General features: G+C 43.7%; 1 protein-coding gene across 1 annotated transcript; it reads right to left on the bottom strand.

Annotated features, from left to right (window-relative positions):
- Positions 1 to 11,121: 11,121 nt before the first annotated feature.
- Positions 11,122 to 11,729, bottom strand: LOC146802281 (securin-like). The gene has a single exon (XM_085620419.1). It carries the CDS (start codon positions 11,727 to 11,729, stop codon positions 11,169 to 11,171), a length of 561 nt encoding a protein of 186 aa, XP_085476545.1. The 3' UTR covers positions 11,122 to 11,168.
- Positions 11,730 to 15,373: the final 3,644 nt, after the last annotated feature.

Genomic DNA, 15,373 nt, shown 5'->3' on the forward strand with positions numbered 1-15,373 from the left:
CCTAAGGTCCAGAATGGCTGAGTACATGGAAAAGGCATCCAAGAATCTTGAGGCCAGCCAGGAGCTTCAGAGGCACTGGTATGACCAAAAAGCTGCACTGGTAGAATTTCAACCAAGGTAAAAGGTGTGGGTTTTGGAGCCAGTGGCACCAGGGGATCTCCAGAACAGAGGGAGTGGCCCTTACCCCATCTTACAGAGGAAAAGTGAGGTCACGTACTTGGTTGACCTGGGCACAAGCAGGACACCCAAAAGGGTGATCCATGTGAATCGCCTTAAGCTTTTCCATGACAGGGTTGACATCACCATGCTGATGGCGACTGATGAGGATCAGGAGACAGAGAGTGAACCTCTCCCTGACCTCCTCTCATACAGCGCCAAAGATGGGTCAGTAGATGGAGTTGTCTTTTCAGACACATTCACTGCCCAAAAGCAGACTGATTGCAAGCAAGTCTTGCAGCAGTATGCTAAGCTCTTTTCCTTGACCCCATGTCAGACACACTGGTGTACCCATGATGTGGACACTGGTGACAGTGCACCTGTCAAGAACAAAAACTATCGACAGTCTGATCAGGTCAAGGAAAGCATCAGAGCTGAAATCAGCAAGATGCTGGAGTTAGGGACTATTGAACCCTCTGAGAGCCCCTGGGCCAGCCCAGTGGTTCTAGTCCCCAAACCTCATCTACAGGGTGGAAAGAGAGAAATTAGGTTCTGTGTGGACTATAGAGGGTTCAACTCTGTCACCAAGACAGATGTTTACCCTATCCCAAGAGCAGATGAGTTGATAGACAAATTGGGTGTAGCCAAATTTCTAAGTACTTTTGACTCAACTGCAGGGTACTGGCAGAGTGGCATGGCACCAGGTGTTGTATAGCTCCTATAAAAAGTATACAGCATCTGCGCGTTTGGATAACATACACTATAGGATTGGTGTCAGACTGACTCTGACCACCCCCACCGGGTATGTTGGCCTTTTGTACCAACTAGGTCACAGTGCCACTAGAATCTCCTCTTACCAAGAAGAGAATAGTTCTTGGCAACCATCGAACATGACAACCTTGATCCCTCAGGACCGTGGAAACACTATACTCCTTTTCGCTCAGTCACTCGTGCTTACTTAGTCTGTCTCAGAGAGATGCAAAGAATAAACAGGCTGGGCATTTTCAATAAGTATTTATTGAACAGTTGTTATTCTGGTGTAGAATAGATGAGCTGCAATAACCGTTAGACAGTATAAGATATAAATGATTAACAGTACTATAAAGGTAAATGGATGGTATAGCTCTACCATTCTACAATAATCATGACTACATATGAGTATATAAAACATATGATAATAAAAAGATGCATACTCCTATGATGCCTCCCTAACTAGATGTACCTAAGTGTACCTCGCATGTATGTAGGTGTTAAGCCAAGAATCCCTCTAGAATAAAGTCAACCCCATTACTTGAAGTGAGAGACTGTGTGACCCCGTCTTGGTCTCAAGTTGGACACCCCGTAAGGGATGTTAGCCCACTGCAAGATGTAGTGTCTGCATGCAGGAACCTCAGCGATTCTGGTCAGAGTGTCGGCCGGGAAGTCTCGGTCTCCTCTGTTCTCTCTTAGCAAGATGTGATGTATATATACCCATGGGTCTCTCCAGGGGTCCTAGCTTGCTGTATAACTGTGTCGGCCTAATGATGACATCGGGCATGAACTTTATACATAGATATTATACAGGAGATGGTGATCTTGCTGTGCTTCCAAGAATCCTCATGCATAATGTATGAGATTTCGAACTAGGGAAAACCTGCGTTCTGAATGCAGTGTTGTAGCCAGGTAAAAGGTCAGTCCCTGGAAACCGCTACAAGTGTAATGTAGGGAAGAATATAGGTGAAGGCTACCTGAACCTATATCAGGGTACCTATATGGAATATAACAGTTACTCCTCTTCCGAATGGACGACATAGTTAAATTCTAAACATACTACATGGATGACTAGAAACTGGTATGCAAATAGTTAAAAAACATTAGTTTTTGTGTTGGTAAAAACAATCATTTAAAAACTCTAAAAATCTCACAAATAATAATAAAAAAAAGGTGAAGTGGAAATTATCACTCAAGCCATAGCTCTAATGTGTCCATAGGTATAGTTCGAACTACTATAAGCATTTGAAAGCCATGCATGCTCAAAAGAATGTAAATTTTGTTATGGAGTTCCAATTTACAGTTTGTTTCTCAAAATAAAAGGTTGAATGTCTCCCAGCACACAGCAGGCCAAATGAGTCAAATGTTTGTGTCCTGGCTGGAAGACGCAACATTCTCGTTGCCTCCGCAGACGACGGTCCCTGCAACACCTCACAGATTATGTCAATTGAGCACAGATGATCTTTTGTACTGTCCACAACCAATGCTGGGGCAGCCTGTGCACCATCCAAGGCCTGGGTGTCAGAGGAGAAGCCGATGTCCATACCAACAGGAGCCAATACTATCTGTGGTGGCTCTAGGAATGCCGCCATCAACATCGGAATACGCCGGGGACACTGCAGAACATGGGCCGTTATCAGGTCCAGTAAAGCATCAACATCCAGTTGCGCACATGATGGGAGTGTCAAACAGAGATCTAACACGCATTATTCTCCACAAAACAGGCATCGAAGGACAGGAAAGATGCAGTCCATCCAGACTGGTCTAAATGACAAGAACCAAGATGCACTTAGTTCTCTTAGGCGAGGTGTGCCTAGATGTTGTACCATGCGATCATGGTATTTTTGCTCCAGGAATACTGTTTCCATCGCCTTGGTGACTGGGACATCCATTGTGTAGCAGAAAAAAAGACAATCAGGATACCTGCTATTAGAAACAGGATCAGCAGTAGCCTTTAGCCTTCCAAATATGCTTCCAAATACGGCGGGTATATAGTTTGGTACAACTCCAAGGACCATTTGAAAGGTGCTTAATAGTCCAGAACCTATGATCTTAAATAGGTGGGCGATGCCTGTCAGACATGTTAAAGATACGATTTACCATTTCTGCTAAATGGAAGAGGCAGTTTGTACGTATGAGTGCCTGTATCTCCGCTGAAGTCCTTGCGATCTGGAGATCAAAAGTCTCTCGAGCGGAGGTTAAGGGCACAGATTTCTGTAAAAGCATGGCTTTCATTCTGCTCCAAGCATCAAACCATATTAATGAAACATTTAGTGAAGGCCATAAAGGCGCCTCCCTGACTGTATGTGTTAATGTAAACAATACTTGAATACAGCAAGTAACCCGGGAGCTCACGGTTACCAGATATGCGATGCCCGGAAGCATCCCACAGCAACCTTGATCGTTCAGCATCAAGTAACTCCCATTCGAAAGTAGCCTGAACACTGGAGTGATCACGGCAGCTGGGGCACCCCTCAAGTGACAGGATAAGTTTGCTACTGAACCGTTAAAGGCCCCATGAAGCATTATATCCTGGCATATGAGAGATCCACTTAAAGTGTTCTCGCAGTTTGTGCCGCTTAAAAACGCTTCTCTTTCCCCACTCCGGCATCGAAATTGGTACGGTAATTCCCAAGACTCCTTGATGAATTCCCTACCCATTTCTTCATATCTGCCTGCCTGCTTTTGTTCAAGGCAATATTGAAATTAAAAAGTAGTGACCGGAAGAATTATGTGGCCATGGATTAACCATTCTGTGAATGGTGACTCTGCCACTGTAAAGGCTAATCTGTCCAGTTTTTCAATACGCAGCATCGTATACTTTGCTCCCTTCTGTGCCATTTCTATCTGTTTTTCTGTTAGATTGTATGAAGAAAACAGGGACGTGCTGTTTATGGAACGCCAAGGCACATAGTCTGTGTGCAAAGATTGCAGCGCCCAGCTTAAAAACATAATAGAACGCAGTTGTGATTGCCCAGGTTGTAATATGGACAAATCCTGTTTCAGTACATCAATAGCAGAAGATACAATGTTGCCTATTGAATATATCCTGGAGGTTAGTGTAGTTAATCCATTGTCAACCACTGCTAGAGCTTTCTCTAGGTGTATACGATCTATTTCTTGTAATCTCTAGGCATCCTCTTGTTGTAATATTTTCCAAATCTCATTATAGACAGCATAATAGAAACGTTTAAGACGTGGCTTCCTAGGACCTAATAAAAAATCGCGTACGTCCACATCCTCTGTAAGTAAGGATAAGTGTTGTTTCACATGTGTAAGTGTAGAGGTCTTTAGCCATTCGAGGCATAACTTCCCAACATTGTATGATGTCACTACCCCTGGGTTTTCTCTCTGTACATATCATGGATCCGGCCTGTGGATATTAACTGGCACATGCATCAACAAAGACTTTTGCGATTCCTTAATTGCGATTTTTAAGGAATCGCAATTAAGGAATTGCAAAAGCCTATGCATGTAGGAATCGCTATAAAAATAGCGATTCCTACAAATTCCTTAATTGCGACTCGCAAATTGCGGGTCGCAATTAAGGAATGCCGCCCCATTCATTCCTATGGGCCTCCAGGCCCATAGGAATGAATTGGAGATTGCATGAGCAATTTGCGAGTACCAGTAGGTACTCGCAAATTGCTCATGCAATTTCAAGGGTGCAAGGGTGTCAAAATGATATCCTATTGCACCCCTGAAATTGATCTGTGCACATATGTTGCACACACACATGCTCTAAGGGCATGTGTGTGCGCAACATGAAACTTTGAAAAATGCACAAAAGTGCTTTTTTCAAAGTTTTTGCAAATTACCATGAAGTTCCACTTCATGGTAATTTGCTCCCCCTATTAGCGAAATCGCTAATTTTTTAACTTTCATGCATTGCATTTAAGGAATCTCAATTTGGGATTCCTTAAATGCAATCGCAATTTAAGGAATCGCAATTTAGAGATTCCTTAAATTGCGATTTTTGCATTTGGGATGATGCATCTCAAATGCAAAAATACCGGTCGCAAAGGGGCAGATTCTGAGAATCTGCCCGTTTGCGACCGGTTTTTACATTGATGCATGTGCCTGTATACCCTTTGGTTTTACCCAAGAATCAATCATGACATTTATTGGTGTCTGTGGGCCAAATCAACCATCCCTTCCAATAGGGTCTGATCTATTGTACTGCATGATCTCATTTATCGTAATTCCTTCTTCTGATGTTATGTTACCCTCGTTGTGTGATGGTGTGGGCATCCGAGGTGTATTCAAGTCTTTGTTTTTGGCTAGTCCAAGACAGGACGTTTGCTGCACCGTTTCATTCATGATTTGCTGAGAAATAGGGCATGCTCTAAATCATTGGTACTCACAAACTTTCTGTCGGGGGCCAAAATTCCAGTGTGGTTTGTGGCCGAGGGCCACACTGGTAGGGGTGGGGTCAGTGGGGGGCGGGGTCAGTGGGGGGAGGCGAGAGAAAAAAAAAATCAACCCTGTTTCAAAACATTAGACAATGCAACAATGCTGTATTTCAAAACCAGATGTAACTGCAAAGAGCACATTTTGATAATACATTTTTATTAGTAGACAATAGCAATCTTAAGAGGCATTGCATAGCTTCATGCACACTTTGACCCCAATTCCATCACAGGGTTACTTTTGGCCCACCCTTAACCCGGCAATAGCCTGCAATGTCTTGCAAATGATATGGCGGAAAGGCAAGGACTAAAAACTGAAGAAAGTCAAGAGGAATCCAAGAGTTTACTTTTTATTCCTGGAGCAAACTCCATGACCGATGAGGCCAGTCTGAAAGGGCTCCCCTGATTTTCCTCCCCGTCCTCCTGGCCTTCCTCACTTTACGTTCCTATAGTGCAGACTCTGAGAAAACGCCATTGCCATTTTTGGAAGGACGGGGGATTGCAATCCAGCCATGCTGAACCAATACAAATACGACAAACTACCATGGTGATGAAGACCATCCCTTCTTTCACTGTTTACTTCATCCTTTCCCTACAAGGCAGTCACCTTCCTATCCATGCTACCACACTGCCATCACACACCCTGGATCTCTCTGTCACTCAGTCTCTCTCTCTGTCATCTCTCTCTCAATCAGTCTCTCTGTCAGTCAGTGTCTCTCTTTCTCTGTCAGTCAGTCTCTCTCTCGTTCTCTGTCAGTCTGGCTCTCTCTCTATGTCAGTCCTTCTCTCCCTCTCTGAGTCAGTCTCTCTCTCTCTCTCAGTCAGTCAGTCCCTCTCTGTCAGTCAGTGTCTCTCTCTTTCTCTGTCAGTCAGTCTCTCTCTCTCTCTCTGTCAGTCAGTCTCTCTCTCTCAACCAGTCAGTCTCTCTCTCAGCCAGTCAGTCTCTCTGTCGGTCTCTCTCTCTCTCTCAGTTAGTCAGTCAGTCAGTCTCACTCTCTCTCTTAGTCAGTCTCTCTCTCTCTCTCTCTCTCTGTCAGTCAGTAAGTCTCTCTGTCTGTCAGTCAGTCTCTCTCTGTCAGTCAGTCAGTCATTCTCTCTCGCTCTCTGTCAGTCAGTCTCTCTCAGTCTCTCTCTGTCAGTCACTCTCAGTCAGTCAGTCACTCTCTGTCAGTCTCGCTGTCAGTCACTCTCTGTCAGTCAGACAGTCTCTCTGTCAGTCAGTCTGTCTCTCTGTCAGCCAGTCTGTCTCCCTGTCATTCAGTCTGTCTCCCTCTGAGTCAGTCTCTCTCTGTCAGTCAGTCTCTCTCTCACTCTCTCTTTCAGTCTCTCTCTCAACCAGTCTCTCTCTGTCAGTCAGCTACTCTCTCTCTCTCTCAGTGTCTCTCTCTGTCAGTCTGTCTCTCTCAGTCTCTCTCTCTCTGAGTCAGTCCGTCTCAGTCAGTCAGTCAGTCTCTCTCAGTCAAGGGAGTCAGTCTCTCTCTCTCTTTCTCTCCCTCTGTCAGTCAGTCTCTCTCCCTCTCTGTCAGTCATTCAGTCTCTCTCTCTCAGTCAGTCTCTCTCTGTCAGTCAGTCAGTCTCTCTAAGTCTCTCAGTCAGTCTCTCAGTCAGTCTCTCAGTCAGTCTCTCTCTCCACTCTCTCTCTCTCCACTCTCTCACTCTCCTCTCTCTCTCTCTACTCTCTCTCCCCACTCTCTCTCTCCCCTCTCTCTCTCGCTCCACTCTCTCTCCTCTCTCTCTCTCTCTCCACTCTCTCCACTTTCTCTCTCTCTACTTTCTCCCCACTCTCTCGCTCTAAACAAAAGCTGGAGGGGCCTTGGGTACATTACCTGCAAGGTCCGCAGGCCGCCAAGGAAGGCATGCCGGGCCGCTGGCAGCCCGCGGGCCATACTATGAGTACCACAGCTCTAAATAGTGCTGCTGTTCCCCTGACCTGCCAGTCTCTAGTACCCCAGACAGATTTTAAGTCTATAGTGTCTTTCCATATGTCGAAACCTTGTTCAGACAACTGGGCAATAAAGGAAGCAGAATAAATTTGTTTGGTGTTTGTCAACATATGTTTCTATGCTGTTGTTGGTACAACCTTATAATATTATGAGGCTGGGTCTGACGTGTTAAACCCTGAAAAATATGGAAATGTCTGTGCAAATGTTTTTGAATTGCTTTTCGGAGGTGTCGGGCAATGTTCCCATTGGATGTATGTGAAAACATTTCTGGGATTAGCAGATTTATGCAAAAAATGATGACCATAATGTTGATAGCAATACATTGTTTCAAAATCTGTCCTCCAACATTTCATTATTAGAAAAAGCAGCAGATTTTTCCAAATCAGACAACATATTATTTACTGTTTCATAATCCCAATCATCGGAAAATGTACTGGAGGTAATAATATCACTTAATGAAATTTTAAATAAATGCGGTATTTTTAAAAGTTCGGTCAGGCCAAGTATATCGTAATCAACCTTGTCCCACACTATACCATCAGGTATAGGAACTGCTGTAATGTTCACTGATGATAGGTCTTTTTTTTCATGGTGTGATGATAAATGCGGTTTCAGTATCACATTCACTTTTTGTACTGCAGAGCTTTCTCGAAGATAAGTTCCATTTATAAGCATACTAAAGACAGTTACTAAGCGTCCAGAAAAGAAAGAAAAGTTTCTCGGTAGTTACCCAGAGTTCCACCCAAGGTGATACCAGATAAGTCCTTTTAAGACAGTTCAGAAAATCTTTAAATCGCTGTTGGCGAGCTTTTTGGGCTGGCATCGTTTCAAGTTCACTTGGATCCAATGAAAAAGTATCAAAGTCAATGAAATAGCCAGATGCAGTTCGATCAATTTTCGGTAATTCCACAGGTCTTGTGGAAACTGTAGCTTGCTCTTGTTGATGCATGTTGATGTAGATATCTGTGTTTGGTCGAATAGAAATTTGTCTTTCATTTTGGTTTTGAATTTGAACTTTAGTTTCAAGAGGAACGAGTTCCATGGCATTGTTGCATAGTCCATCATTCCGTGCAGGTGACTCTTCAAACGTGATGAGCCTTTCTGTTTGGACTTCTTGTATAGTTGGGAGAGGAGGGTGTCTGTTACTCTGGGGTCCACGCTGCTTACAACTCAGTATCAGCCACATAGTGGTTTTTTTTTAGGTTAATTGAGACAAATCTTTTCTCCTTTTTTACCGGCAAGAGGTGGCAGAAGTACAGTTCTTGTTCCTTCAACTGCCAGGACAGGTACAGGCTTTCTGTATGATGGCCCAAATTCTTTTTTGTCCACTATTTTTTCCCTGACCAAGTCCTAGACTTTAGGGATCCAGACAGGACTTGCCGTGACAGACTTGACTTCCCCAATGGCGGTCTGTTTCACCTGGACATTACTTTGTAGTGTCCTGGATTCATTTAGCTCGTTTATGGATGTCAAAAGGTTTTTCATCCGCCACTGTGCCTTCACAATCAAGATCCGGTACCCACATTCTCATCCCAAATAGGACCTCATAAGGAGTGACACCCCAAGAGAGCTTCTTGGCATGTTATTCAAAGCTCTTTGAACTCCATACAGATGTTTTACCCAACCCACACCCGAGCCGAATACTCTAGCTGTTAAAGATTGTTTAAGTCCCGGTTTTTCCTCTCCACAATCAAATTTTCCTCTGGATGGTACGCAGAGGTGTGCCGCAATGCTACACCCAAACCTCCCTTGGCTTCTTTGTAAGGCCTATTTCTAAACGTGGGGCCACGGTCAGAATGTAATGTCCCAATTGCGTATGTCCCTATAAAGACTTGCAAATCTTTGTGTCAGGAGTCCGCTGACGAAAGGAGAACTGGTTGGTCTCCCTACGCCATTAACAGCGGATTGTTACCTTACATGCAGGCAGGAGTGGAGCCCTTTAAGGAATCTCCTTCGGAGGACTCTCGGGAGGCGTGGCCTGTGACGTCTTCATCGTCCATCCAATCGAGTGTAAGAGCGGTCGGAACAAAAGAGGCGAGCCCCCGCACGTATGCGGAAGAGGAATCCCAGCAGAGTCGGAGGCGTGGAGGTTGGAGAACCCAGACGAGCGGAGAGGAATCGAGAGAGGAAGCGCTGTCCTTGAAGAAGACGTGAAGCCAGGAAGCCAACGAGACCGTACTCCGCCTCGCCACCCTCCAGGAGGAGGGTGGCTTGACAAGGTACGGGCGAAGCTGCAAGGGTTTCCTGGGCACGGGTAGGGGGAAGTGACAAACGAGAGGGAGGTCACGATAGGGATCGCACGGTGTCGGCGTTTGTGGTGGTGACTCATCCCTCACTCCCCGCTCCCTTTTATGAGGAAGGAAGTCGCTTCCCCACTGACCACATTTTCATTTCTTTTGCCTTTTGGGTTTTGGGCCGTGTTAATCGAGACAAGCTTTGGAGACAATACTCCCGGTACCTGAACCACAGACTGGTGGAGAAACCAGGACGGCCTTACATTCCTCGTTTTCCTGGTGACAAGGAGACAATTCCCAGAAAGCCCCAACCAAAGGAGGACCCTAGTACATAAGAGACTGATTGCAAAGTCAAATAAAGATTTGTTTTCCCTTCCAACTTGGTATCTTTATTGCCTAGTATCGTTCTGGACAGTAATCCGTCACACTTTTATAACAGTTTGAGCGTCAGCCAAGCGCTGGGGCCACACCCATAGGAATCTAGAGCAGGAATCCACTGCAACCATGAAATACTTGTAAGCCCCATCTGTTTGTAAGGGGCTGCAGTGGTCCAAATAAACACATGTGAGTGGTTTGTCTGATATTAGCAATGGTGTCTGCGCTGGACATGTTACGGTGGAACCTTTCATCTGCTGACAAATGTCGCATTTTAAGACATAGTCCTTAGTTTGCTTTGTTAACCCTGGCTACCAATAGCGCTGTTTCAGTAAAGAAACAGTCACTGTAACCCTTGTGTGTGCAGAACCTATACCCTTGTGTGCTGCTAGAATTAATCCTAACCTATGATCCATATTCGGTATTACTCTATCCCCCTTCCAGGAATCTGAGCAAATGGAACGTTATTTGCCTCTAACTTGTAGGAGTATTTGAGTGGAAATGTTGTCGGTACTGCTGTATTATTGTGTGTAGCAATAATCACAATCATAATCTTACCGTCTATTCTCATTTTTGAACGAGTAATTGCAGCTACGGAAGCCGTGCGTACAGCCCCCTTTGTGGCTTTGTCAGCCAATGAATTCCCTTCAACGTGAACGCCATCACGTTGATAACTCAGTGTCTGTATAACATGAGCCCTTGGTGGTTCGTTTTTCAACTCCACTACCTGTTCCCATAGAGTTTTGTGCTTAATTGTGCCAGCTTTTGCATCTTTGAACTCATTTTGTCCCCAGTGGTGTAAATATTCATTGTATGACTGCACACAGTAAAAGGAATCACACACGATTAGTGTGGGGAATTCTTGATCCGTATTTACCAGTGTCAGTAACAGGGCTTTTAATTCTGCCAGCTGTGCCGTGCAGTCACCTAGAGACTGAGGTTTTGTACAACTTGGATGAAATTTTCCATCCTGTATGTGTCCTTTAACGATAACACACGCACCGCTGTATTGCTGTTTACTTCCTATGGCCGGCTGAGCAGAACCGTCAGTGTAAAATATTTATTCATACTGATTCAGAGGCATTATTTCATTTGGTAGAGGATATTCCTATTAGAATTGCAGAAATGCTTGTTTCTTCAGACTTGGGTGGTACCTGTATTCTACATCTGTTGCAGTAAGAGAATTAGCCCATTGTATCAGACTTTATTAAATTAAAAGCAATTTACAAATTCGATTTGAACGAAGCAGCATGTAAGTATGTGTGCAAAACAGTTCCTATGCAGCGCAAGTTGTAATCAGTTCAATCTTTCCACAAAGGCAGCAAGTCAACAGTTACTTCATCCAGTGAACAGAAGAAAGGCGAGTGCAGGATATCTGACTCCCATGTGAATGGAGAGGATTTCAAAGGCGATGGCACCAGATTGACAGGTTTGTCAAGCCTTTCATTATCCAGTGTCTGGAGCGATACACTAGCCAGACACAAGTGACTCAGCTGGTGTTCTTCAGATACATCAAAACACTCAAAATCAAGTGGATTATACGGAATACATTTCTCAATATCTGGATATTCTGCAATAGTTGAAGTGATTGGGTTCTTGACCAAAGGCTGCTGAACCTTGGGTTTCTTTATTTGCTTAGCTTGTAGGTCTTCAGCGAATTTGCAGACATTAACTTTGGCATTACTGAGACCCTTCCTGACTGCTGGCGCAGAGTTGAAGACTTTTCCAAGAGATTTCGGATGCGATGTCTGCGACCTGGCAATCACTTTTATTGATGTAGATGGCAACCACGTGCGATCTTTAGATGTTCCATTTGTGCTGATGCCACCATTTTCTTGGTCCACGTAGATCAGAGTAGTCATTTGCTGTTTAGAATAGAAAGTATACAGTGCTTTACTTCAAAACTGAAAACCACCGCAGTATAATGCATAGCCAATTGTATCCATCTCGGATGTAATGCTTTTGCGTTGGGAATGCTTGCCTTTGTCGCAGCCTCTAAGGCTGGAACTGGAGTTACAACAATTATTTGTTTCCCTTGAGCCAGAGCTCTTCCTCTTACTACAGCAGTCTGTACTGAAGTCAGAATTTTTTCCGTTGATGCAAAACACATTTCAGTATTTGTGTACAAATGTGATTTGTATGCGATTAGTACTGTTTCACCTTCATTATAGATTAGGTAGGTGTATCCTGATTGACCCGCAAATATGCGGATCACTAAGTTGCGTACATTTGCGCATGTCTGTAAGTATTTTGAAGTTATCATATCAGCTTGTAGGGAACGGAGGATATCTGTGTGTTCCTGTATCCAATGTCTAACTGAAAAGTCAGGTTTTATTAAATCGTAGAAAAGTTTTACTCTTTCTGCATAATCCAAAATGTATGTTCTGCCAAAGTTCAGGAGCAGCACACATTTTTCTAAAAAATTAGCTGCTAGGCTTTTTCCTTCACTTGAAAGCTCATATACCAGAAAAAGGACATTGAGGTGGGCTATCATTGATTTTTTTAAGTTGAATTTGTACCCCTCAGAGGCAAATCCCAAAATTATGGTATTTACTCTGTTCAAGTGTTCCTCCAGGTCATCATCTGTTAGATAAATATCATCCACATAGGACAATGCCTCTTCATCCAAATTTTGAAGTAATTCAGTCACTCTGGCTGAAAATAACCCCGGACGGTTGTTATACCCCTGGGGAGTCTACAAAATTGACGCTGGGAGCCTAACACGGAGAATGCAGTTAAATACCTGCTTTCATGCGCTATGTTTTGGCAAAAAAATCCATTTGGGATATCTAGTGTTGTTTTGTATTTTCTCCGCACAATGTTATTCATTAATGCGGCACTGTGTGCATTTTGAACTGCAAATGCCTTAGTGCAAGTGTTTAAATGTTTGTAATCCAAAACTAAATTATATGAATTGTCTGGTTTTGATAGGGAAATAAAGGGTTATTCATTTGAGAGGTGCAAGTTTCAATCACCCCTTGGTTTTCAAGTTGATCTAAGATCTCCCGGACCTGTTTTTAGCTTCTTGCTTTATTGGATACTTCCTCTGTGCAGTTGGAGTATTTTTTAATGGAAAAATGTGGTGGGTTCCTCATCCCATCCAACATGGTTTTTGTATAATGCCGGGGCTAGGGCTACCGCCTACTCCAGTGCATATGAATATTTTAGATATTTGGGAACAGGGTCGGAAAATGCTGGTAAAATTACTGTTTCTCCCTTAGGGCAGTCCATGACGAATGCTGGTGGCCAATCTTGTTCAGCTAACAAAATGCCATAGCCAAACGTCAGGTTTTCCCAAAAGAGACCTCTAACTTTCCTTGGGCTTCTCTCCCTCCATTTGGAGTGTTATTTCATATAACTTATGTGGGACGCTTATTCTTGTATCGGTTGTTTCCACTATGATATAATCATTCAAGTCCGCTGTCACCAGAAATTCCATCAGGTTCTGGTGAGCTATTGTTACTTCTGCCGCATTGTCTAGCATCGTCAGAGCCCATTCCCCATTCAGCAGTCGAGTCCTCAGAATTCTGGGCATGTCTGATCTTTAGACCTGCAACCTTCTTCTTTCTGAACTGTGGCTTTTGTTTTGGTTTATCTTCTTTGTTGGAAGTATAGACTTGAGCGTGCTGCTTGTCTCTGGACTTTGTAAGCTCTTCTTGTCTGTGTGACCATCCTTCCCTCTCTGAGTTTTTTGTTGAACCCTGAAAGGAACAAGAGGAACATGTATCAGTATCCTGATACCTGTCAGGTTTCCTAATATTGTCCCTATTCCTAAGGATATACCTCCTTTCGGAAGGCTCCTGTGGAGGAGATCTACCTCTGGATTCAGATCTGTTTTCTTTAACTTTTTGTTTTTTGTTATTGTCCCACTTCTTTTGTGATGAAGCAGATGTCTGCTTGAAGGTGTCCTTTTTGGGACTACCCATCAGTTGTGTTTTAATGCTTTCCCACCCAAACTGTCCCTGCCTAATTCTGCATACGCAGTTTCAATTAGTTTAGGTAGTTTGTGCTCCTGTTGTAAAGGACTGAACTCCCTTAGGCTTTGGCGGATATCCACTGATACTGCATCCCCTTTAATATTTGCTAATATCATGGCTGATACCTGGGAATAATTACCTAGGGCCTTATGTAGGTAGCCTAACATTTACCACTTCATAAATACCGAATTTTACCGATTCGGTATTTATGAAGTGGTAAATGCTATGTAGGTAATCAGTCGGTAAAAATTACCGAATCGGAATTGGTCGGTAATTTAGAATCGGTATTTACCGATTCGGTAATGGTAACTGGCTTCCCATTGATTCCTATGGGCCAGGAGGCCCATAGGAATCAATGGGAAGCCAGTTACCATTACCGAATCGGTAAATACCGATTCGGTAATGGGGGGAGCACAATCAAGGGTGGCAGGGTGTCACAGTGACACCCTGTTGCACCCCTGATTCCTGCATGTGTGCACATGTGGCACACATACATGCCCTAAGGGCATGTATGTCTGCCACATTGCACACTTCTAAGTGCCAAAAACTGCTTTTTCTAAGCCATTCGTCATTTACCACCAACTTTTAGTTGGTGGTAAATAACGAATCCACACAACACCCACACACTCCCCCTACATCTCATTTCAGGATTCGGTATTTACCGAATCAGTAAAATTACCGAATCTGTAATTTTACCGATTCGGTAAATTACCGAATCCTGAAATGTCCCCCCTACATACCAAAAGCCTGAATACCGGTCGGTAACGGGATTTTTACTGAAAATCGGCCGTTATCGACCGGTATTGGGCTTCCTACATATGGCCCCTAGTAATTTCATCCCTATGTTCAGAGCAGGCTCTGCTCCGTACTCATTTTGTATTTGTCTTAATACATCTGGTATTACTGCTAATGACGGGATACCATGAGTTCTGGTATATATGGCAGCAAAAACTGTACCCCAAGAGGTACAATCCTCTATCTGTGGTGCTATCCCCATGGGCAAGCAGATTGTCAGCATTCTGTGTTTTTCATAAGGGTTAGTATTCGGAAATACTGCTTCTAGCTGTGTTATTTTCTGAGCTACCGAGAATGGCATTTGTTCACTTTTTTGCAGGCATTTCACCCATTACTGCGTGTAACGTTTGTGGTGTTATTTTAGTTGTTGTATTTTGAACTGGAGTTGGATTTGTTATAACCGTTGCTGGCTAGACTGTAAGTGTGCTCATGACAAACTGCGCCATGTTTCTGTAAACTTTAATAATTCTTTGTGAAGTATAAGTAAGTCTCCTCCTGCCATTGTTTCAATATCAGGATGTGGTGTGTAGGCCGCTAATATTGGCCATGCCGCTCCTTCTCTTCCGAGCAGACCGAGTCTTGCTCTACTTCTTGTATGTGGAAGGGCGCCTTTAAACCAGTATAAGTGTTCCTGGTACATGGGCGGAACCTCAATGTCCTCATACGGACATTATTCCGTTAGTGCTTCATCTTCTATGTAGTAATGAAATGTTATTGTTCTTGCATTTGCTGCT

This window comes from Triturus cristatus, chromosome 8 (genome assembly GCF_964204655.1).
Source record: "Triturus cristatus chromosome 8, aTriCri1.1, whole genome shotgun sequence".
Classification (NCBI taxonomy): Eukaryota; Metazoa; Chordata; class Amphibia; order Caudata; family Salamandridae; genus Triturus; species Triturus cristatus.